Source organism: Phoxinus phoxinus (assembly GCF_949152265.1).
Source record: "Phoxinus phoxinus genome assembly, chromosome: 5".
Taxonomy (NCBI): Eukaryota; Metazoa; Chordata; class Actinopteri; order Cypriniformes; family Leuciscidae; genus Phoxinus; species Phoxinus phoxinus.
This window is the reverse complement of record NC_136880.1, coordinates 21762960-21785663: the sequence shown is the minus strand read 5'-3', so window position 1 is coordinate 21785663 and position 22704 is coordinate 21762960. Positions and strand designations below refer to the sequence as shown.

Here is a 22704-nt window from a genome sequence, read left to right as displayed (position 1 = left end):
CGTCCATTATTTCAGGTTTTAAAGTTTCCTTGTTTTTACTCATACATGTTCCTGAGATAACTGAATCTTAAGATTAATCTCACACATAATGCTTGATGGAAATCTATCTAACCGCGCGTTGGTGGACGCTAAAAAACCACTGCAAGAGTCAAAACCTAAAAATATTCCCCAGATTAAGGAGTCAAATCACAAAGTTCTGGGCTGAATTCAGTACACCACACTTATCTTGTAAAGCGATAATCTGGCTTACACTCGCGTACTTAAATCAACCTCTAATCCTTGCAACCTCCAGTCTGATTTGCTGAACCAAGATGACTCGCACTCACCAGACTCTCACCATCTCTCCAATAAGATCATAGAATAGCAGCCATGAAGGGGTCTGCTTCCTGCATTCAAAGACTGTTACATCCCTCCTGAGCTTTATTAGGCAATGTACAACAAGCAGAGATGGTGTGCATAATACAGTTAAAATGTGCTCTGTTTATGACTGAGAATACACAAGTTAGAAGGTTGAATTCTCCAGGTGGCAAAGCTAAAGACCCTGTTAAGCCAAACAGATCCCCCTCCTCCTTATCCAATAATGCTGAAAATGAGCTTATGTGTGAGTTAGTGAGAGTGTCAGGCAAAAGTGATCTGTTTTTTTCTGACCAGCTATTGGACCCGCTCGTGGCCCCAGTTAAAATGGTCCTGGCCTAACAGGTGACTTGACTAAGTATCCCACAAACACGATAAATGCAAAAGCTGGAGATTCAAAAGTGTATACTAAACTTTCACAGGTGACTTTGCTACATTGGCCAGCTTAAAAGACCAACTATGTACATGCACAGACTGAAGCAGATTCTCGTCGCTGTGACTAAATGTGGTCAACTAATCAGTTGACGCAGACCGCTGATTTATTGATAGCTGCTGGCAGGAATAGACAGTGCTATGTTTGGTTGAGCACTGTGACATGGTTAAGTTAAACAAACACGACGTATGGCACTGTATGCATGTTTTTCAAACAAACGTATGCCAATTTCAAACAAATTTGAGCTATTTAGCACAATTGTTGTCATTTTGAAGAAAGAAAAAGACCGGTATCTCTATTTTTTTGTTAAAGAACTCTGTTCGACAACACTGTCTTGACGCCATCATGTGGTACATTCAGGATATAACAGACCATCTACAACCACTACTTTCATGTGTTTTCTTTTTATTTGTCAAAATAGCATTTTTTACCAAGGTGTTAAATGGCTCTTAAGGCATCTGCATGAATGAGGATCCATGCAGAGGTTACGAATATCATTTAGGTTAAAAATTTGGCTCCTTCCGTATTTCATATTTCAAAAATGTGTCAAATAATACCACTTTTTCAACGATTCTTACAGCAATATGACAATACGATCATTAAATATATTCACACAGAGCAACACAAACACAAAAAAAACACCAACCAAGGATTAAGATAGCAACTAACCCGTCTCATCAAGTACAATGTAAACAAAATCCCTTTAAGGGTACAACGTGATGATGTTAAAGAATTCAAAACATCTAGGGAATGCAAGGCCCAGGGTTAAAATACAATTAAACGTTCAGAGACGCTCACGTCTTCAGCAGGAGGAGGTGCTTGGCAGGAGACTAAACAGGGGGATTCATTAACAAAAATCAATCAGTCATGCCTGTCTGTGGAGTGTTAAATGAGGTCCTTTCGGCCTGCTGAGGACCAGCAGGACGGACATGGGAGGGACAACAGGGAGTAAAGTAGTGCAAGTACCCCTTTATTGTCCGCACAAGCAACTGCTTTATTCGGTCACCAGGACCCGAAAGGTGACGCGGCCAAGAAACTTGTCACGCTCGTCGTTGTTCTTGAGGTTGGAGCCCTCTACCTTGCACTCTACAATCAGCTCAGAGTTATAGTCTTCCTTCTTAAGCAACAGCTTTACAGCAACCAGAGGCTGAACGTAACCCTTCTATTGAGGAGAAGATAGAAAAAATGAGGTGAAATAATGTGCACTTCGCTTCACTTCACTTCACTTCACTACACACACACACACACACACACACACACACACACACACACACACACACACACACACACACACACACACACACACACACACACACACACACACACACACACACACACACACACACACACACACACATTAATGCAATATTTTCTGAGAGACATGTCATCATTTAGTACCATCGTACTTGTCCATCGTTTTTTATATAAAAAAAAAAAACGAGGTTAGGGTGAAAGTTGTCAAATTGGATACACAGGAAAGGCGATTTCTTTTCACACAAAAATCATGTCATAAAAAAAGTAATCTTATAACTATACGAATTAAATATTTTAACATTTATGAATTGAACCCATTCACTTCCATTGTATGTGCCTCACTGTAATCCATTCTTTAACCTTTTTTTTTTTTTTTTTTTTTTTTTTAGAAAAGGACAGACAATTGGAATTGTTTTAGTGGTATTCAACATTATGCTATAATACTGTTGATTGAGCTTAGCTTGTATTGAACATGGAATATTCCTTTAAGCATGTGCTGAGCGCCATACTTACATGTGTCTTTTTCCCATAGTAAGGGAAGTACATCCTATCAATAGTCCCCTCATGGGGGAAATACTGCATCTGAAGAGGTTTCTCACTCTGAAGAGAAGCAAGAAAATACCGTCAGACAACAGAAGACAGACTGTCAGTGGGTTAGAGTGGATGATGCCATTTGATGTACACAAAAATGGCCAAACACTAAGCTTTTAAACTGTCTTAACCACAAATTATTGGTCAGGAAATTAGGAAAAAGAAATAAGTAAATGCACTACTTAAAAGATAAAACATCAAAGATAATTCAGTTTTTGGCAGAATATTGGAAGTTGTGTGTGTGTGATGAATTACAATGACACGGGAATTGCATGGTGATGCTCCAGAGCGGTGTCTTCGAAAATCTGCTAAGAAATATAATAATAAATGCATCTCTACCACAGTGAAGAATGGAGGAAGAGTGTCATTGTGTGGGGAGCATTTTTAGATGCAGGTATTGGTGACCTACTTCACTGTAAAAAAGTGATTTAATGCTTTGGAGAATATTGCAGAATGGCTTGCTTCCCACAAATGAAAAGTTGTTATCTAAAGAGGAATGATTAGATGTTATTTTCAACAAGACAATACTCCGGTCCAAACGGCAAAGACAACCAAAAAGTGGCTCGAAAACAAGTCAATCAGGGTCATGGTTTGGCCTGGTCAGAGTCCAGATTTGAACACTAGTGAATATTTGGTCTCACATCAAACTCAGTCGAACTGGGAGACATCTTTTCAACTACTCGTGAGCTGTTTGAACAACACTGACTCTTCTTCTTCCCTGTAAAAGCTGTCTGCAAGTTTACTTTATCTACAGTATTTGTGCAATACTTGTTCATTTCCTGACCAGTGATTTGTGATTAAAATGCTTAAGACCAAATAAAAGGCCACTAAATAGTTTGCCATTTTTAGCTTTGCATCACTTATATAAATCATCCATTTGACATATACAGCAGATGCAGCGTAATAACACATTTGAATGCAGTGCATAATTAATCCCAGCAGAAGAAGCAGACTCCTGCTTTGGAGAAAAGAAGCGCTGAAAGACATGCTGCTGCGTTGCCATGCTAAATAAATTACAATTTGCCCCAGTATTAGGCATCCATCTTGATCAAAAGTAGCATTAGCAACTCATCTAAGAAAATATTCAAATGATAACAACTGCGAGAATGGTTAATTAATTGATTCTGATTAGGGATGCATGAGATATCAGCCGATATTACAGATTTTTCAATTTATTTGAATTGGTTGATATTATATATCTAATTGTGCACATCATTTCCTCTATTTTTACATGTAGATTACACACACACACTCAAAGTTAATCTTTAAATCACTAATAATACAATAACAGTTTTCTAAATTCATCTGTAACATTTTAAATTATTGATCTTAGTTTTTAGTGGTTTATTTATAGTTCATTTTAGATCATATTTAACATATCGGCGCATCCCTAATTCTGACAAGATGTTATTTCTATGTTAAAGCTTGCAGAAGTTCTGAAGTAAGGAATGACAGCAGCATATACATAAGAGACATGCTCAATCACATCGGTAGCAAACGACCGGGTGAATGAGAGAGACCATAGATACAGTGATCTTACCCATCACTCTACTAAGGAGTTCAACTGGCAGCATGCAATTGAGACATGAGAGGAAAAGAAAAACACACACACACACACACTTGAGAGAGGATGGACTAACAATTAGAAATTCAAGCAGGAGACACAACAACATATAAATCAAACCTTAAAGCTGAAATCCATATAAGAAAACTACAGAAAACACTGACAATTACAAGTTCTGCTCCTACATTGGCTGCTTTGCAGAGCAATGAAACACCCTAAAAGGGTTAGAGCTGTATGGGGACCAATCAGACCTCTGCTTTGCTTACGCTATCATACGCTATCATTGGTCACGTGATATTTACCTTCGTTATTGCTTGATGTAAGCAAAACCAAAATGATTAATGATTAAGGAAATTGATTGGGTGGACGAGAAAGAAAGTGTGTGACCAAGACTTAACATTGAGGTCATTTACAGGTTAACTATGGACCTCTTTTAGTTCTTTAACTGTGATTGCACTGAGAAACAGCCAGCATGGGATCTTAATATCTTTGGACAAGGTTTGTGTTGAGCCATTTGTGCTTTTTTTAATTTCTCTCTTTTAAATTGCAGCTTTAATCCACAAAAAACACCACATATACAAACTTGTACATTTATGATCTTATATGGCCTACTATATCTTAATATCAGAAATGTAAATTCAATTCTTAAATCTACTTCCATATTAAACAGGTTTAGAATGGTTACCTTTGATGTGCAGTTGATGTACGGATCTCCAGGCGGCTTAAGACCAATGACCTGAGGGTTAAGAATAATACAATATCAGCCTGATTCACCCTCGGTCAGTAAATAGATATTAATGCCTAGCCAATTTGATAATGCATTATTCATTTGGAATTAAATGTTTTGTATTCACCACCATTCAAATCGTTGGGGTTTATTATTTTTGAAAGATCAATTTCAATGCATTTTAAAATGTAATGTATTGCTGTGATGGCAAAGCTGAATTTTCAGCAGCCATTTAATGTAATTTGAAATGTAAATGTAATTGGAGTAATTTACTCCAGTCTTTCTTTCTTTCTTTCTTTCTTTCTTTCTTTCATAAGATGTTTAAGATTAATTGTTTCTGAATTTGAATTTACCTTTTTAAAAGTATCAACAGATGTAAACAAGTTCCTCAAATGGGTAGAAGTATTACAGTCCAGTAAAATAAGTTTAATGGACAGTGGAATCTGACAAGATGAACACTTGATGAACAAAGAATGAACAAAAGAATTTTCTCCTGATTTGTGTACGAGTTTCAGAGAATTTTCTGAAAAATGTGTGTGCGAGTTTCCTATCCGACATCCGGTGTCAATGACTTGATCCCAGCGATTATTATAAGGGAAATAGATGTCTTCTCCCAACATCAAGATTTATTTCACGTAAATTTTTGTTTGTTTTACCTAATACGCATGTCGGCATGTACATGACGTCATCGTCTTCAGAGATTCGTGTTTTTGTTGTTTACATGGAGACCGGTTTCAAAAACTTGCACTTTGAAACCCGGTTTCAAAAGTTTTAGTTTTCAGGCACCCAAAACGCCGTTGCTGTCTAAACGAATGGCCAAAGCGCAAAAAAAGTTTTTAGTTGGAAACGGTGTCGTGTAAACAGCCCCTAAATCCCAGTGTTTCTCATGTTCCGAGCGGGCGGTATCCCAGTTGTCCCAGTGCTTCCAAGTCTGATACTCCGGAGTCTGGTGGTTCCAGCACACCCGAGTACGGTGGTCTCGGAGGTCCTACCGCAATCGGCTGCGTTTCCTGTAATGGCAGTCGCCATCTTATGTGTTTGGGCCTTACACACATCTACAGCTCCTCCAGAGACAGCGCCATCCCCTCCAGCTCCTCCTGAAGAGGCGGCGTCCACTCTTGAACTTTCTATCTACCCTGACATGACCACTGAAGCCGTCCTTGAACTCTCTGCCTCTCCTGTTACGGCAAAAGAGGCTGACTCTGAACTCTCCCCCTGTCCTGTATTGGCCAAGGAGGGCTTCTCTGAACCCTCTGTGCTTCCTGTTACTGTCACAGAGGCTGTTCGTAACCTCTCTGTTCCAGTTCTGCCTGATCTGCCATGGTGGGTTCCAGTTCTCCGCCCTGGCTCTGAAAAAATATGTTTCTGTTCCAAAATGTTTAAATCCACTTTCAGATTCTCCAGTTGGGTTATATTGCATAGACCAAATGGACAGATGTAACTTGGCTTTCAATATTATTAAACGCTGTATTGAAAAGCTGCTGAATAGGCTGGATTTTCCTAATTTGTTTTGAGGTTGGTGTGGTTACATATTGTAAAGCCAACTTTAAGCATCTGATTTCCAAGGAAAGTTCTTTGGCTTCCACAAATTGACTTTGGATTGGTAATGTTCTGTAGGCTCCACAAGCCAGTCGTATTCCTTGGTGGTGTACAGTATCCAAAAGTGCAGTGTCCATAGTCCAGCTTTGAGCGAATCAAAGTCTGTCTGCACCCCATTTGGTTTTGGATAAAATCTTTCAAACATTCATGGCTTTAAAACTTTTGTTTTTTTAAAGTGTTTAATATGAGGAATAAAAGACTGTTTGCTGTCAAACGTGATACCAAGAAAACAACTTTAATGGGGACTCCATCTCCAATTCTTGACTCCAACTCTGAAACAACGAAGCTGACAAAAATGTATACAGATTGTTTTTGTTTATGAGAATTTGAAACCGTTCTGCATTGACCAGGACTGTATTTTGTTTATCTTCAGTTGGATTTTTCACTCCCTAGTATTTATATACTTCTGTAGCAAATGCATTACTCCAGTATTCAGTGTCACATGATCATTCTAGTAATATGCTAGACTTACAGTCTGGCTCAATTATTTTTTATTATTATTATTATTATTATTATCATTAATTAAAACAGTGGTGCTGCTTAATATTTTTGTGGAAACCGTGATGCATTTATTTTCAGAAATCTTTAATGGATATAAAGTACAAATGAACAGCATTTATTTGAAATAGACTAAACTGTCTTTAAACTGTCTTTACTGTCACTTTTGAACAATTCAATGCATCCTTGCTGAATTAAAAATAAATAATTTCTTTCAAAAAAACAAAACAAAACATATATTTTACCGAAACTTTTGGATGGTAGTGCATGCTTTTGGATGGTAGTGCATGTTAGGTTACTCACCCTATTCATCTTGACAATAAAACACGGCTGCCCTTTAGCATAGCCGAAAGTGGTGTCCTCCATCCCGGAGCAATGGTGGAGTAAACTCCTCTTAAACTGGCACACCTTCTTCAGAGGTTCCTCATCCTGCTCAGAGTACTGACCCGCCATACACAAGTCATTTTTGGCTTGCTCTGAGTCATTATACTCTGGAAACAGAAAGCAGACAAATTATAAATAAACAAGACTATAGTATCCAAGTACTATGCAACCAGATGAGAAATTATTAATAAAAAAGCATGGTGAGGGAAAGTGTAGAGCACTTACGATGCAGAAACGATTCTAGATGCTGAACGTACTGGCCATATTCAAGAGATTCTGATCTGTTAAAAACTATATTCAAAGAGTGTGGCCTGATAACCAACCCTGCAAAAAAGAAAAAGTTAGTTATATATTAAATATATTAACTTTTTTAAAGGGGACCTTCAATGCCCCTTTTTACAAGATATTATATGTCTCAGGTGTCCACAGAATGTAAAGATTTTAGCTCAAAATACCCCACAGATCATTTATTTTACATTTATTATGTTGTAAATGCCCATTTTTGAGTGGAAGGAAAAACATACTGTTCTCGTGCATGTATCTTTAAATATGATTGCACAAATGAGGGCAGAGCCTCTACGGCTACAGATAGTCTAACTAACAAAACATCTGTTTGGTTTTGATTATCATTTCTATCATGCTCACGCTAACATGACATAGCAGTTCTTTACCATCATGAAAGTTTATTATCTGCATGCGTCTTAAAGCCATTTCAGTCTAAACTTCAGATATGTGGTTTTCTGAGCGCACACACCCAAAGCATGCGCACAGAAAGCTGGATGTCAGACGGCGTGTTGCCTGAATATTAAGTTCACATAAATAGTCATTTTTATTATTGTAGGGTGGTTGTGTACACACACTGTCGACACACATTTACTTTCAAACACCATGTAAAAGTGAATTTTAAAACATTTATAACTTTGAAATGTGTAGCCATGAGACCTTTTCATTTTCTTTCACATTTTAATGAACACTTACTGTCAAATTTACTACAAGTTTTATGTTGCACTATATACACAGTACAGCCTGATGACAAGAGCTGCACACTGACAAACTCACCTGGGGATGCGACACGGTCTTGATACTTTGGCGTCTCGTCATTCAGCATCTGAAGCATCACCCACATGGTGAAGACAAACATGGCAGCCAAGAAGCCATAGAAGACCAAGTAAAAGAGGAGGATGATGCCTGAAAGACAGTACCTTTTGAAATTAATTTATTGCTAGGCAGAACTGAATTGATAAGACCCCTGTTAAAAACCTTTAAAAAATAGATATTTCATACATACATTTAAACAGTATCAAATATAAACATAACCAACCAATGCATTCATAACAGAACCAATCAAATCATAACATTTTTCTGGGGGTTCATATAGAGCTCATTTTAATCTGACCGCATGCATTACAAGTTTATCCAATTTCAATTTATTTCTCTCTCTGAGATACTTCATTCTGATTGGTCATTCACTGATTTTCAATTTCAGTCAATTATAGCTACACTAGCTTTTTTTTAAATAATATTTTTTTTTAAAAAAGTTATGAGAGAGTCCAAAAATGCCCAAATATAGTTTGAAAACCCTATAATAACAATTTGAGTCAAAATCCTCCAAAGGGCAATTAAATGTAACAAATATTTTATTGGAAAATGAAACAACATTTTATCAGACTTTGATAATTGCCTTAGTTTTTTAAACAACTTAGATTTTATACATTTTTATAAAAATCACCTGTCAAGTTTACAATAAATATATTAAATCACCATATGAGAGTCAAATTGGATGTCTACAGGGACTAACCTCAAGATCACACATTTAACAGTTCATCTATTGCCAAATTTATGAAAAAAAGATCAGTCAAGAATACAAAAATTATTTAAAATATTAAAATCATGAATGTCAGAATCAGAATGTGCATAAAAAATTACCCTCAAAACCAACACGTTAAACTATGTTCGTTAACCCGGCGAAGTTTTTCAACTGGATTGGCGTTTATCCTCTTTAGCATGTAAATTATTTCACTCAGCTCCCTAATCATTTTGATTCAATTTCAAAAGCGAGTAAAATACAAATTTATACTTGTGTGCGTTAATATTATGCACGTTATTGTCTCTGACAGACAGCATGTTTAAGCCAATCAGGCTGCCATTTTCTCCCTCTTCTCGAAAAGCAATAACGCATCAAAACATCCGGTAGTGTGGGTTTTACTGGAAATAAGTGTACTCGCTGGACCTCTCGCTGTAAATACTAACATATATTGTGCACGTTATTTTTTGACAGACATTGATGTTGTGATATTCAAATGATGTGGATTTGAAAACAGATCGATTGTAAGGTAATAATTATTTATTTCTTAGCCAGCAAGTATTCAGTGAAGTGACTGATTCCTATGAGTGTATTATGTTTTTAGTTCTAATATTCCAATATTTCGACAGCGAGCCTACGTTTTTGACGGATGAGATAACGTGCGTAAGGGGTGAACTATGTTTGATTTTTGGGTAATTATAAAACGTGCAAAAGACGTTCAAAATGCTTTTCACATAGTTCATTATACTTTTTACGGAATTAAGTTTATTTCTTGGCTTAAATATATTACATGTAACTCAAAGACTGACATGTCTGGCTTGTCAAAATTGTTACATTCAGCTGTTGCAAAATTGTTGACTTTTGAAGCTCAAGTTAATTTTTTACCAGATCTTGATGCAGAGAGTTGTTTTTATTGTCTCTTACAACAAAAATATTTTATTTAAACTAATGCTGTCGAATCAATTAATCACGTTTAATCGATTCTAAAATAAATGTTTGTGTTTATATATATATTATATTTATATATATACATTTTATATGTGTGTGTGTGTATATGTATATACACACACAGACACACACACTAAATAATATATATATACACACACACACACAAACGTATATTAAAGTTTAACAAACTTTTATTTTAGAATCGAGCACTAATTTGAACCCATGAAAAATGCAGATCCTGTTGTAAATAATAGTGAAAAATCCCTTTTTAAAACTGTTGTTTCATTACCCCTATGAAGATTTTGACTCATTTATATTTTAGGCTGTATGAATGGCTTTCGTGAGAAATTGCATATATAGGTCAGTTGCCTGTGCGTGTCACATCATTTTCCTACTCAGAGAAAAGTAGCTCTGGCTACTGTGGTGCTTGAATGGTGTAAGTGGCGTAAATTTCCCACGGATCATTCAAAACAGCAAACCTCCGGGGAGACACCAGCTGTAAAAACAAAAGCTGTGTCCCAAGTCAAGAGGCTTCATCCTTCGAAGGCTGCGTTAGAAGGCCAAATGTGTCACAGCAGAACGACAAAGGCTGTCCCAATTCAAAGGCTCCTTCAGATGCAGCCTTTAAATGAGTGGATTAGTGATGTTCAGTTAGCGAATGAATCAGTCTTTTGAGCCGGTTCTTTTTAGTGAACTGGTTGAACCAATTCGCCAAACCGAACTGAAACGGTTACGCAATCAAAAGTTACTCAATCAAAACTCACTTTCAGACACGCCACACAGTCACTCTGACTCGAAATGAACCAATATCCAGGAGTGTATGTCCATGATGCCTATTTTTGCCAACTCATTCAGCACTCCAGTTAGTCCATCAGTACACAGTGCGTGTAGCCTGTTGTTTATTTAAAAAAACGTATGTTTCTAATAAGTAACTAGATAAGAACATTTCGGGTGTGAGTGTGTGCAGTTTACGTTGTAGAAAAAAAAACGTCACAGTGTTGTCAAGTTATGTTTACCACAGGCTTTATTTAACTCATAAAAAGAAAAAAATATATTTTAAAAGCCCATAGGAAAAACCAGAGGCGAATTAGACTTTTGAAGTCATTCCTGCACCACTCTATTGGGATCATAGGACACAGTTAAAGAAATCATTATTTATGTGACCATCCGTTCTGATAAGATGTCCTGTATCAGTGTGTACACCGGTGCATCTTACCACATTCATCCAGAGCCGAAGCACAAGCAAAAGATTGCATGCCGTTCTGTTTAGAGCTTTAATTTAGAGATTTAAAATCAAGGTGAAAATAATTTAGTAATTTATCATATATACATAAATGTAGTAAAATAATGTTGCAGTCCCATTCAGCCAGTGGCGTACTGCACATCTGTGAGAATTGAACCCCCCCCCCCCCCCCCCCCACACACACACACACACACACTCCCCTGCCCCGCAAAGCACGTGATGGGGCCCCTCCCCCCAGCAGTGATGGCATGTATGGAAATCTGTTGTGCTCATGTCCGTCTCCCCCACTTACATACAGTAATTGATTTAATGGTATAAATATCTGATTTTGCACGCAGTGAATTATCATTGCATTGATGCATTCAAAGTTATTATTAATAACATTATATAGGCCTAGGCTATATAATGTAGGCTTATGTGTAGTGATTTTGATATAGGCTATGAAGCCTAAATATAGCCTAGTGCTTTTTAGTCAGAATAAAATCCCGGCAGGAATACATTTTCTGAACTTGCTGGCAAACGCACCACTACATTTTGAGAAGAACTTCAGAAAGTGTGTGAGCTGACAGATCTGGCAGGCAGGTGGGGTAACTATGTTTTTTTGCTAAATAAAAATAATATAGCCTAATAATAATCATTATAAAAGTTGCCTCAGCAAAGACCAAGCCTAAAGACTGCATATTTTATTTGATCTATTTGTTAAAATTATTGGCACACTTTTGCTATAACGGTAACACAGCGGAAAGGCCTGCGGGACTGTCTATGGGCTACTTTACAAATGGGCGATGGAAACGTGACACTATTTTTGGTATTTTAGCACTGTTTTGCATGATCCTCTGTTTGCCTTTTTTAGCTATTTTATTTAGTCAATTGAGTTCTGTTTTCCAAAAAAAAAAAAGAAAAAAGGAAAGGCTACTGGTAAGGCCTAGATGAATCTGCGACATAGCCCTTCATGGGGGGGGGGGGTCCCATACGCCCAATCATTCAGTAGTTGATTTTTTTCTTTTCTTTTTATGCCTGTAAAAAAATCAAAGGTGTCATTCGAACAGAAGGTTTAGTGAGGCGCAAAAACGGAGAGATTCCCCACAGGCCTCAGCGACGACACTTTGATGTTACCGAGCGCTGTGACGTTGCCATTTAGGTCTATGATCTTCAGAATGAACGAGAATGAATGGGTTTTTGAATAGGGGTCATTACTTTGACTGACTGAAAGCGTCTAATCCCTGCAGGCTTTTAATCATTTAGACGCGCACTGGTATCTTCAAGATAATCAGCTGAATTGACTAGGCATAATGGGCCTTAGGTCAATAAGAACAAGAGAAGGTTAATCACACTCGCCTGTCTCTCGTTAAGCAGTGAACACAGTAGCCTATTGAGAGTTTCTGACGATCTCGTTATTTTTAGGACAAGTTATTTAATCAGCGCACAAATGTTTTCGGTAGCTAAATAGTGTAGCCTAAACAAGAGCCTTGCTTAGATAAATAAACATGTACGTACATTAAAATCACACTACTACAGTCTGGAGTAAAAAGCTTATTTGTGTCTAATGACGTTTATTAGCATGGCTCCGTTTTCGCTCCACAGTGAATTTTAACTGCGAAACACGGACACTCGTTTCGTTCCATTTTTTTAATCTAAATAAATAACTCCTTAAAAATACCAGCCATTAAAGACCTGCTGCGTTTCTAATTTTTGTAATATTTATATTCATAACATCATTTTGTAACAAATATTGATTCCGAATCCAAAATGTTAGGTCATTGAGCGTTTTACCCGAGAAGACGTGCTACGACCTGAAGATGTTGAGCATTGAGCAACATTATTTACACTGTAACGTTCGATCATTCGAAACGCAGAGAGATGAGAAGACATTAAAATGCCACTGATGTCATCAGGGAACGAGTTGATGACATTAAGATGCCGGAATGCCTAAGATAACGATGCTTTCGTCATTTTCAATGCACACTCGTCTTCATTCAGGACCCTAGGGGGTCTTCATGTTTAATAAGCTTTACAGTTTCCTTCTGTCATAAAAATCTGCCAATAATGTATGCAAACTGCACATTTCATGAATGACGCCGTTAGGGTTTCTGTCAACTCACCCCAATTTCTACCAGTCCGACCGAAGAATTCTCCAGTTCTTGGATTGTAGATCACGTCTTTCCAGTTGCTCTCAGGCTCTTTGCCCTCCACTGGTTTTTCGCTCTTTTTAGACATGCTTGTAATTTAGACGCAACTGATGAAAAAGACGCTGCGTGTGCGTGCGTGTGTGTGTGAGTGAGATGCGAGTTGTTTGGTGAGGCTGATGCTCTGGTGAAAGAGCGAAGAACCTCCGGCCTCTGACGTCTCCAAATGTTCCTGATTCTAAACTGGTCCAACAGACCTGGACCGACAGCAGCACGTTATGTTGTGGGGGAGGGAACGAAGGGGCAGCTGTTTCGCGCATGCGCACACAGTGCAACCCTGGAATTGATTGTGAATTTTATACCGGAGAATCTTGATGATCATCGGCTCTGTTGTATTATGCATGCTATATGGTATGTATGAGAAGGTCGTATCATGTTATTAGGCTACCATATACCATGCTTTTACATGCCACACAAGCATACTCTTGGTGTTGCCATGGTGCATATTCAAAAAAATATATAAAAATACACTATTAGCCTATTAATAACACCAGTAAATAATCATTATAAATGTAGGTGTTGGGATGTTTTTCATTTAAATTGCCATTGCTGTGTGTTTAGTTTCTAATTTAAGTTTTCATATTGGCACTTAAATTGCTTATTCTGAGATTCTATGGTGAAAAAAATCAACCAATAACTCCGACTTGCAAGATAGACAACATTTATGAATATGGTTTATTCCTAATAACAAAGTGGGAAAGTTTTAAACACCTTTTAAAAACCAGTGCTCATGCATGTAATGCTCTAATCTTGACTGATAAGCGGATATTCACAAACCAATCGACCAGAACTTGATAGTAAAGCCCCTTACACACACAGGTAATAGTGTCGAGGTAAACCTCTAACGAGAATGGAAGAAATAAAAGGGAACAAAGTGAACTGGAAAATGAATGCTATTCCCATCACTATTTTCTTCTGCTTTCTGAGCACAGCTGAGCTGTAATGAGGCTGTTAATTAGTGATGATGACATCAGTAAACACAGATGACTTATGTAACACACACACACACGCACGCACGCACGCACACACACGCACGCACACACGCACGCAAACAAAATTAATTTGTTCAATGGGATGAATTATGAATTAAAAGCTAAAATTCCTCAGCTAAAAAGTGTAATGCTCTACATTTGTTATTTGAGGTTAGTTGAATAAAATCAGCCATTTCAGATAATTCATTTGAACAAATACTGCTTTTCATTCGTTTTTCTTTCAAATACCTGCCACATCTGTTTCCCTTCATTGTGTGCTTCTGAAATGTTTGTTAGTGTTAAAGTTTTTAAAAAATGCAACAAAAAAAAAAAAGAAGATTTCTCAAATTCTCAGAACTCATCTTGCCTTATCAAATGCTGCCTCTTACTGGTCAATATTTCAAGAAATGATGTGGGCAATGAAAGCTACTGTAATGTCTTATTGTATATTGCTGATTTTCTGTATAGGCTATACTTTTTAATATCTTAAGTGCTTTACTGGTATTCTCATGTAAAGTAAAAGAAAATACCTAAAAAGAAGTGGCAATTACTTCAAGAACTGTAGAAGATTTATACCACATTTTATTTGGGTTCATCTCCCACATTTTCATAACATAAAGAGCATTTGAAAAAAATGTCCCCAATAGTGAATGTACTCCTTGATATGGTTGACTGTTGGATTTTTACTCTGCTAAGTAATATAGTAATAGCATGAATGTATACCAGACATACATTCGCCATGCTGTCATATCATGTGACTAGCGTCAGTTACATCACTTCACTGCTATTCAACTTCAGCATCATGGGATAGTAAAGTGTCCATCGAATGCAGATTTCAGAATATCGCCGGAAGTAGTCATCTGGGTAGCCTACTTATTGCTTAGTGAATTCAGACACAGTAACTTTGGTCACATACTGTTTTTCGGTCTAAGGTCTTCAGGATTAATAAGCATGTGAGTTTGATCAAGGTTGGAGCTAAACTAAAGTGGACCTCACGGGTCAGAGTTGAGAACCCCTGCTGTATATGGAGGAACACATTTGTTTGTGTCTGGGTAAACTGTTGGTACTGATATTTTCTGCCAAGGTGATATTTCCTTTAATCCTAAAACACAACGCAATGAGTAATTCAAGGGTAAAACACTGAAAAATCAGTATGGAGAATTCAAAGTAACTGTCAAAGTACATGTTTTTCCTTTTTTTTTTCTCTTTGACTTCTTTAAAATGCCCTTCAACCTTCACTTTCCAATACAGATTTACAAACTGAATAATAATTTTTTAACTATGTGCAGTTTGTGTTAGCCAGAAAATGTGTTAGGTATTTTAATGATTTACAGGCATGTGTGAAGCATAATGTTCTTGTTAAGGCAATTTATTTTTTAGACAAAACGAGCAAATACCATATTCAGCATAGTTGTGTGTTAAATATATATTAATATTTTACTATAATGCTAACATTTCAGAACTTCGGGGAGAAAAAGCATGTGTGATTTGTATTTCATTAAAATGAAAGAATTTGAAACGTGAAGTGATTAGAAGTGTATAGAATAGACTGAATCCGAAATCGCCCCCTATACTCTCAAATAGGGCGTTATTTGAGGGGACAGCCATTTGTAGTGGTGTCCGAAACCGTAGAGGACATTATTGAGTGCACTTATTTAACCCCATATTGCACTGCAATAACAAGTGTACAACTGATGTATACTCAACAGCTGTCCGAATTCGCTCACTCGTTTTCATTCACTCGTTCAAGTGAACAGGATTACTGGACTAACGGGAATAGTGAATGAGGGTTTAGGGGGCGATTTCGGCTTCCAGCGTCGCTATAGACCCTTTTTTTTTTTCTCGCTCTGCCCCAGTTAAATTTTCCTGATAAATCATTGTCTAATGAGGTATAGGTAACAAACATCTGAAAATAGGCTTTCCTATTCATCGAACATTATCATTTACATTATTTGAATTATTTAAAACTTGAAGGCTGATTGTAACAATTACTATGGATTGTAACAGAGGTGTTTCATTACTGAATGAGTTTGGAGGGCCCCCCCTCGGTTAAAACTGGGCCCCTAGAATCGTCACCACCTCTCTCCCAGTTAGCGACGGCCCTCTTAAACCATTAACTAAAAATATGCCCTGCTAAGTCACTGTTCTCTCAGCTCATTTATCTAAACATTTGTAAATGTTGCAGCACTTCTTCTGTTACTGCCCTCTCAGGATGAATCACTTAATCATTTATTTTTAAATTGCGGATTAAAGTGTCTGTAATCTAAATGTAAACGTATTTACCACAAAAAAAACCTAAGAGCTTAAATGTCAAGGAGTATGTGCTATAAACTTCTACTGTCCCGAACAAGACTGTAAAAACCTATTATAAACAACCTTTGAGTTCATGGCTTCTACAGTGTTTGGGTCAAAGCAAAGGAGATTTTCAAGGGAGATATTTTTTTCCAAGTGAACAAATGTGTTTTTAGGGATCTAGAACTTGCATGTCAAAGGTGTTATCAGCTTCCATGTTTGTTTGTTTTTTGCCATGACATACATCATACCATGTTATTATGAGTCCTATTTCTGTTCATTGTTTAACATGGTTTCTGAAGGGTTTTAAACCCTCTGCTCTTTCTTTTCAGCATAAATCCCCACCTATACTTTTGTCTTTTGCCATATATGGTTATGCCTTGGTCCCACACTCTCTGTTTTCTTATGTAACTCAAAGTTATAGGCTATATGTTTTAATTTTAAAAGAAACTCACAGATTATTACCAGTTTCAAAAAATGGATTTTACCATAGGCCTACACTGATTGCCTTCCAGCTAATGTTGCACCCAAAGATAGTTTGTTTTAAACTATTGCACATTATTTCCTGCTGTCGATGTGTGGGATTTCACAACATTCAATAATGAAGCTTTTGCTTTAGTTTCCTGTAGAGAATTCGTGTCTGCTCTGCTCTGCTCTTTTCTTGGTCTTTGTTTATACATCCTGCTCATGTTTTTTCCAGCACCGCCCTGGACTTGATAAACGGTTTTCCTTCATGGACCAAATGCTTAATATAAGTTAAAGGGAAAGTGCAACACAAAATCAAAATGGACAAAAAAAATGTATAGGTCTTTTTGCAAATTACAATGGCATCGTCATTTTTTGGGTGAACTGTCCCTTTAAATGAATAAATGCGGAGATTATAGCCTACTGTGCGTGTTGTGGTCTTATTTTGTTACACGACGATAGGCTACATAAAATCACAATTTATAACATTACAATGGTGGCATCACACTTACTTTTGTAAATACAATACAGTTTTCCACTTCAAACACAGCAAATTATGTTTTGATTATCGTTAAGATGGGAAAGTGACTAAAACATCTCTCCAAGTACAGATTATATTCAACATTTTTTGTTTTTATAGCTGTTAATGTCAATTTCAGGTCAGTGTTTGTATGTTATAGACTCTTTCCCTGGTGTGACAATCCCTCCTCACAGTTCCCTCTCGTGATACCAGCCAATGACAAGTGCTCTTACTGTCTTCTACAAATTCCGGACGGTTTTTACTTCGGCTCTGGATTTTACACACACACTTCATCAGTTTTCTAAAAAATTCGCAGTGTGAATGAGAATGACAGAAATAGAAACCGAAAGAAACAACAAACTGAAACCAATATCATCACTGCAGATATGCTCTTCATCACCTTCGCGTTTCTTCTTGTAGCTTTATCATGGGCTCTTCCAATGGGTAAGTCTTTTATCCTGTTATACAGCATCCTTCCCAACTAATAATATATGTTTTGTTGCTCGTATTATGATGTTTTTTTTTTACTCGCTGCTGGATTATTCTCAAGCAATAAAGCCTCATATGTGTCTTGTTGTTAGATACTGTAATTCAGTTCGAGCGCAGGGTGTTGGTGAACGGGACCATGAACGGGACGGTCGTGGAGAGAATCATTGTCCGTCATGGACATTTAAAGGAACAGTTCGACAACAAGCAACCTGTTGTCAGACTCATCCAAGATGAACTCCTGAAAATGATGGTGGAGAATGATCATCATACAGCAGGTAAAGAATATTAATGCAATGATTCATGTAGCTTAGGCTATATCATCAACCGATAACGTCCAATATTATTTTTATGTCGAACCAATCAATATGCAGAACCGATTTATTTTGTATTGTTTTATTTCAGCGTTTTGACGCAATAGCTAAATAATTAGTAGACTAAATTGCATCAATAAAAAGCATAAAGTGCATTATGACAATATAACAATAAAACAATTACATCATAGTGTAAAACCAATAGTCATTTATTTTATAGGGTATTAATGCTAAGTTGACTTTAATCTGTTTTATTTACTTTGCAATTGACCGTCCCAATTAAAGCATTGTTTGTATAAACTAGCATATACTCAAGCTTAAATTATTGTTATATTATTTGTCATTATTAATTCTAATCCCTGTGTTTATGTCTAAAATATGTGAATATTAGTGATAAATATTGGTCTATCACTAATTTTCATGCAGCCACTCTGTGACAATAAATTCACCTTTATTTTTCAGGTTATGGCACATATACACGTTTGAGGGAATGCAAGATGCGAGGCTATCAGGTCCTGCAGCTGTACGACCGGTTTCAGCTCAATGGCAGAGATTGTCTGACTTTAGATCCTGAAACTGATACGTGGACCGTGTTGATGCCAGAGGCGCAGGATCTGAAGCAGTTTTGGACGCTTGAGGCGGAGCACACAAGTCTAGAGAAAACTGACCTGAAAGAAGATTGTAAGAATTTCATTAAGCAGACGGATGACACCCAGAATCAAGAGGGTATGATGAATATCTGTTAGAATAATTTGCATGTATGTCCTACTGATAAAAGCCTCCCTATTATGCTTTTTCGAATATTACCTTTCATGCAGTGTGTAATATAGCTGTTTGCAAATGTAAAGCGTCTGCAAAGTTTTAAAGAGAAATTGTGCACGACAAATAAAGTTATTCCCTTCCAAAAGAAACAATCGATTCTGAACTGCTGAAAGTCATCAGCAATTCCAGTTTCACTTCCTGTTACATACCTATATAACAATGTCACATATTTGCATAAAAAACAGCCTTTGGTCTGTATACTTTGACCTGTCCTCAGACCTTCAAAGCAAATTAGGAACTTTTACCATAGCAGAGGCACTTTAAATAGTGTTGTGTCACTAGTTAAACTGAAAACCAGTTATTGTCAGAATGAAGCACAACCACTCTTAGATTTTTTTTCTTTTAATGGTTTTTGGGTTCTAGGGTTCTTGACTTTAAAGAATTTGAAAGAACTCTTAATGCTAAAAAAAAAGGTTCTATATAAGGAGAAATGTCTTAAATGATTGTGTAATACTTCCATGTTTAACAGTTTTTTTTTATTCTAGTGATAAAGTATGTGTGAGATGTTTAATTCATATTAAATTAAGATTGAAAATGAATTGAATTAAAACTAAATAAATGAATTAAAACTAAATCAATAAAATGATGCGATGATGGGAACCCCTAAATGGTTCTTTGTAGAACCTTTTACCTATACCTTCCATTTTTTCATGTTTTACAGTACATTATCTACTTTTTACATTTTATATAATAAATAACATAATATATAATATAATATTTTAAGATGATCAGATTATAAACTAAGAATATGGAGTTTATTGAATGTTTTTCAGAAGGTGTTGGTGTGTTAAGAGTCCTGGCTCCAGTTCTGGCCACTTGTCTCTTCATTGGATTTGTCTTTATAAGCCTCCTTATCTCCAAACGACACAGTAAGCATACTGCTGGAATCATGTGATGTGTCACGTGTGTACTTGTGAATAAACACCACTGCAAACCAGTAAAGTCAATGGATAAAATTATTTTAAATGGATAAAAAAAAACGAAATAATCACATTTAATAATATTTTGTTTGTTCATTCTCCTTTCTTTGCATTGCTCTTCCTCTTTTGCATGATGCAGGTCAACAGCCAGGAGGTGAGATGTTTCACATTGTTTACCAAATGCTAAATTGCTGCAATATAAATGCTGACAGAAGATTAAATATTGCCGTTGGTATAGCTGTCCCTGTGGATTGCATGGCACTCAATGAACTGAGGTTCCCAGACACCCTAGTTAATAAGAAGTGAATTTCTGTTCACTTAATAGTACAACTTTGCTTGGTTTAGAAAATACTGAATATTCCTTTATTTAATTCAGATCCACTTAATGGTGTATATTTAGCGTAAATGTTTGTAAATGCACTTTCACATTACAATGTTACAGTGTAATTTAAAACATTGTGAAACTATTTAGTCAGATAGCACAAATATGTTTTATGTGATGTGATTATGTGATAACATGTTTCATTTGAGTCAAAGAAATCATATCAACCTTAAGGTTACTCTGGGTTAGATCTCACAGAGAGTACATACAATCCATGAGCTATAAACTAAGACCTAAATAAACCAAAAATAGAGTAGTCTTTGAAGTCTCATATCTGAAGAGATATTGATTACATATAGCCTACATTCCTTAAAAGATCAACACAGACAGACTAGCCCAGGTAGATATGCAAAAAAAAAAAAGGCCTACAGACATACCAGGCAGGTGCATCAACTGTTTTTTGTTTTTTTTTGCTGTCCTATCAGATGTTGATCATTTCATGGTTTCCCCGTAGGTGTTTTAGGCTCATTAATCCACTATTCACCCCATCAATTTGATGTACCATTGGATGGAAAAAGCCACAAGAACATCTCTCAAGTTCCAGTACTGAAGAGTAATTATTAGCAATCACCGATCTAACCTCCCTGAACACATTAATAATCAACTCTTTCTCCTGATTGCACAAGTCTGAGGCTGATTTGTAAGTTCAGTAATAAATTTGTTCCAAGACTGTATATCCAGCGTATATAAGGAAATGTCTTTGTTCGAAATTATCTTGAAAGCTAGCTATTCAAATTATTGTGATAATATTGTATGCACAAATTGTTAATGTTTTTGCACTGAGTAAACAATGGGTCTCCGTCTCATTCACCAAGCATGCGTACGCACAAATTTGTGTGTGAAGTGTGCGTACACTCTAAAAAATGCTGGGTTGTTTTAACCCAATTTTGGGTCAAATATGGACAAACCCAGCCGTTGGGTTACATTTTTAACCCAACGTTTGGGTTTGTCCATATTTGACCCAAAATTGGGTTAAAACAACCCAGCATTTTTTAGAGTGATGAACGATTTTAAGAACAAATCACGATTCACCAAACATTTTTGTGATAAAATGTATTTAAATTTATGGGGAAAAAATAGGATCAAAAGAGATACAATGTGTTTATAGTGAGAACTGGTGAGAATGGCACATTTGCCATTGCTCGAGGATCGGGCGAGACAGCGCGACACAGACGAAAGGCTGTAAGCGTTTGTGGTTTGCGGAACTTTATAAGACATTCTCTGCTTATATGGAGATTGTTTGGGCGTGTTTATGCAAATGACTAACCTTGTGCATGCTGCCACTCATTCAGAATACTCCAAATTCACTAACATCATAATGATGTTAAGAACAAATTCATGTGCGTATACGAACGTGTTGTGAATTAAGCAGATATTTTTCGTGAGAAGTTCTCCTGTGGATACAAATACACAATAATCCACGCAATTTTTAGTGAATGAGACTTAAGGCCAGATTTACTAAACAGGGAAAATTAGCATGAGATCGCAATTCCAAAAAAGCGCCAATGGGAGTGGATGCAGCCGGATAATTTCCATAATCTACCAAGAGCAGCGTCTGGTTTAAAACATGCTTCTTTTGGAGCAGTAAATAGTGGCGCAAATGCCAGTAAATTGACTAGCGCAAACCTTAGTAAATCACCTTCCATGATTCATTTAAATACTCTCCTCCCATAAATTTTGCATCTGAAAGAGAAACTCCTACAAATGCATATGCAATAAGGTCAGTCGCAAAAATAACTGTCTCCACGTATTTTCAGCGCAACATATTTCACTGTTTTTTTTTTACACGCCAAACGAGGGTTTGCACTGGTGCAAGCTGTTAGTAAATCTGGCCCCCATTGTTTTTATGGTTGTTTTTAATGTAGTTGTGATCTTTTAAATGCAGATTGATATGCTACTCTTTACTACATAACAAAAATTGTCTGTAATGCCAACTAGACATACACA

General features: G+C 36.7%; 2 protein-coding genes across 3 annotated transcripts; one reads left to right on the top strand and one right to left on the bottom strand.

The window, feature by feature from the left end:
• Positions 1–397: 397 nt before the first annotated feature.
• atp1b3a (ATPase Na+/K+ transporting subunit beta 3a) lies at positions 398–13867 on the bottom strand. The gene is made up of 7 exons (XM_079614023.1): positions 13502–13867; positions 8464–8592; positions 7630–7728; positions 7324–7511; positions 4882–4932; positions 2555–2641; positions 398–1949 (listed from the first exon to the last, which is right to left on the bottom strand). The coding sequence occupies exons 1-7, from the start codon at positions 13614–13616 to the stop codon at positions 1782–1784; spliced, it is 837 nt and encodes a 278-aa protein (XP_079470149.1). The 5' UTR covers positions 13617–13867; the 3' UTR covers positions 398–1781.
• Positions 13868–18038: 4171 nt separating this feature from the next.
• Positions 18039–21460, top strand: LOC306999388 (uncharacterized protein). Of its 2 annotated transcripts, none has more exons than XM_079614021.1 (6): positions 18039–18277; positions 18415–18597; positions 19096–19359; positions 20229–20324; positions 20515–20529; positions 21212–21460. In XM_079614021.1, exons 1-6 carry the CDS (start codon positions 18220–18222, stop codon positions 21319–21321), a joined length of 726 nt encoding a protein of 241 aa, XP_079470147.1. In that variant the 5' UTR covers positions 18039–18219; the 3' UTR covers positions 21322–21460. The 2 variants fall into 2 exon arrangements, with proteins under 2 accessions (XP_079470147.1, XP_079470148.1); XM_079614022.1 differs by having other exon boundaries at positions 18076–18277; positions 20232–20324.
• The last annotated feature ends 1244 nt before the right edge of the window (positions 21461–22704 follow it).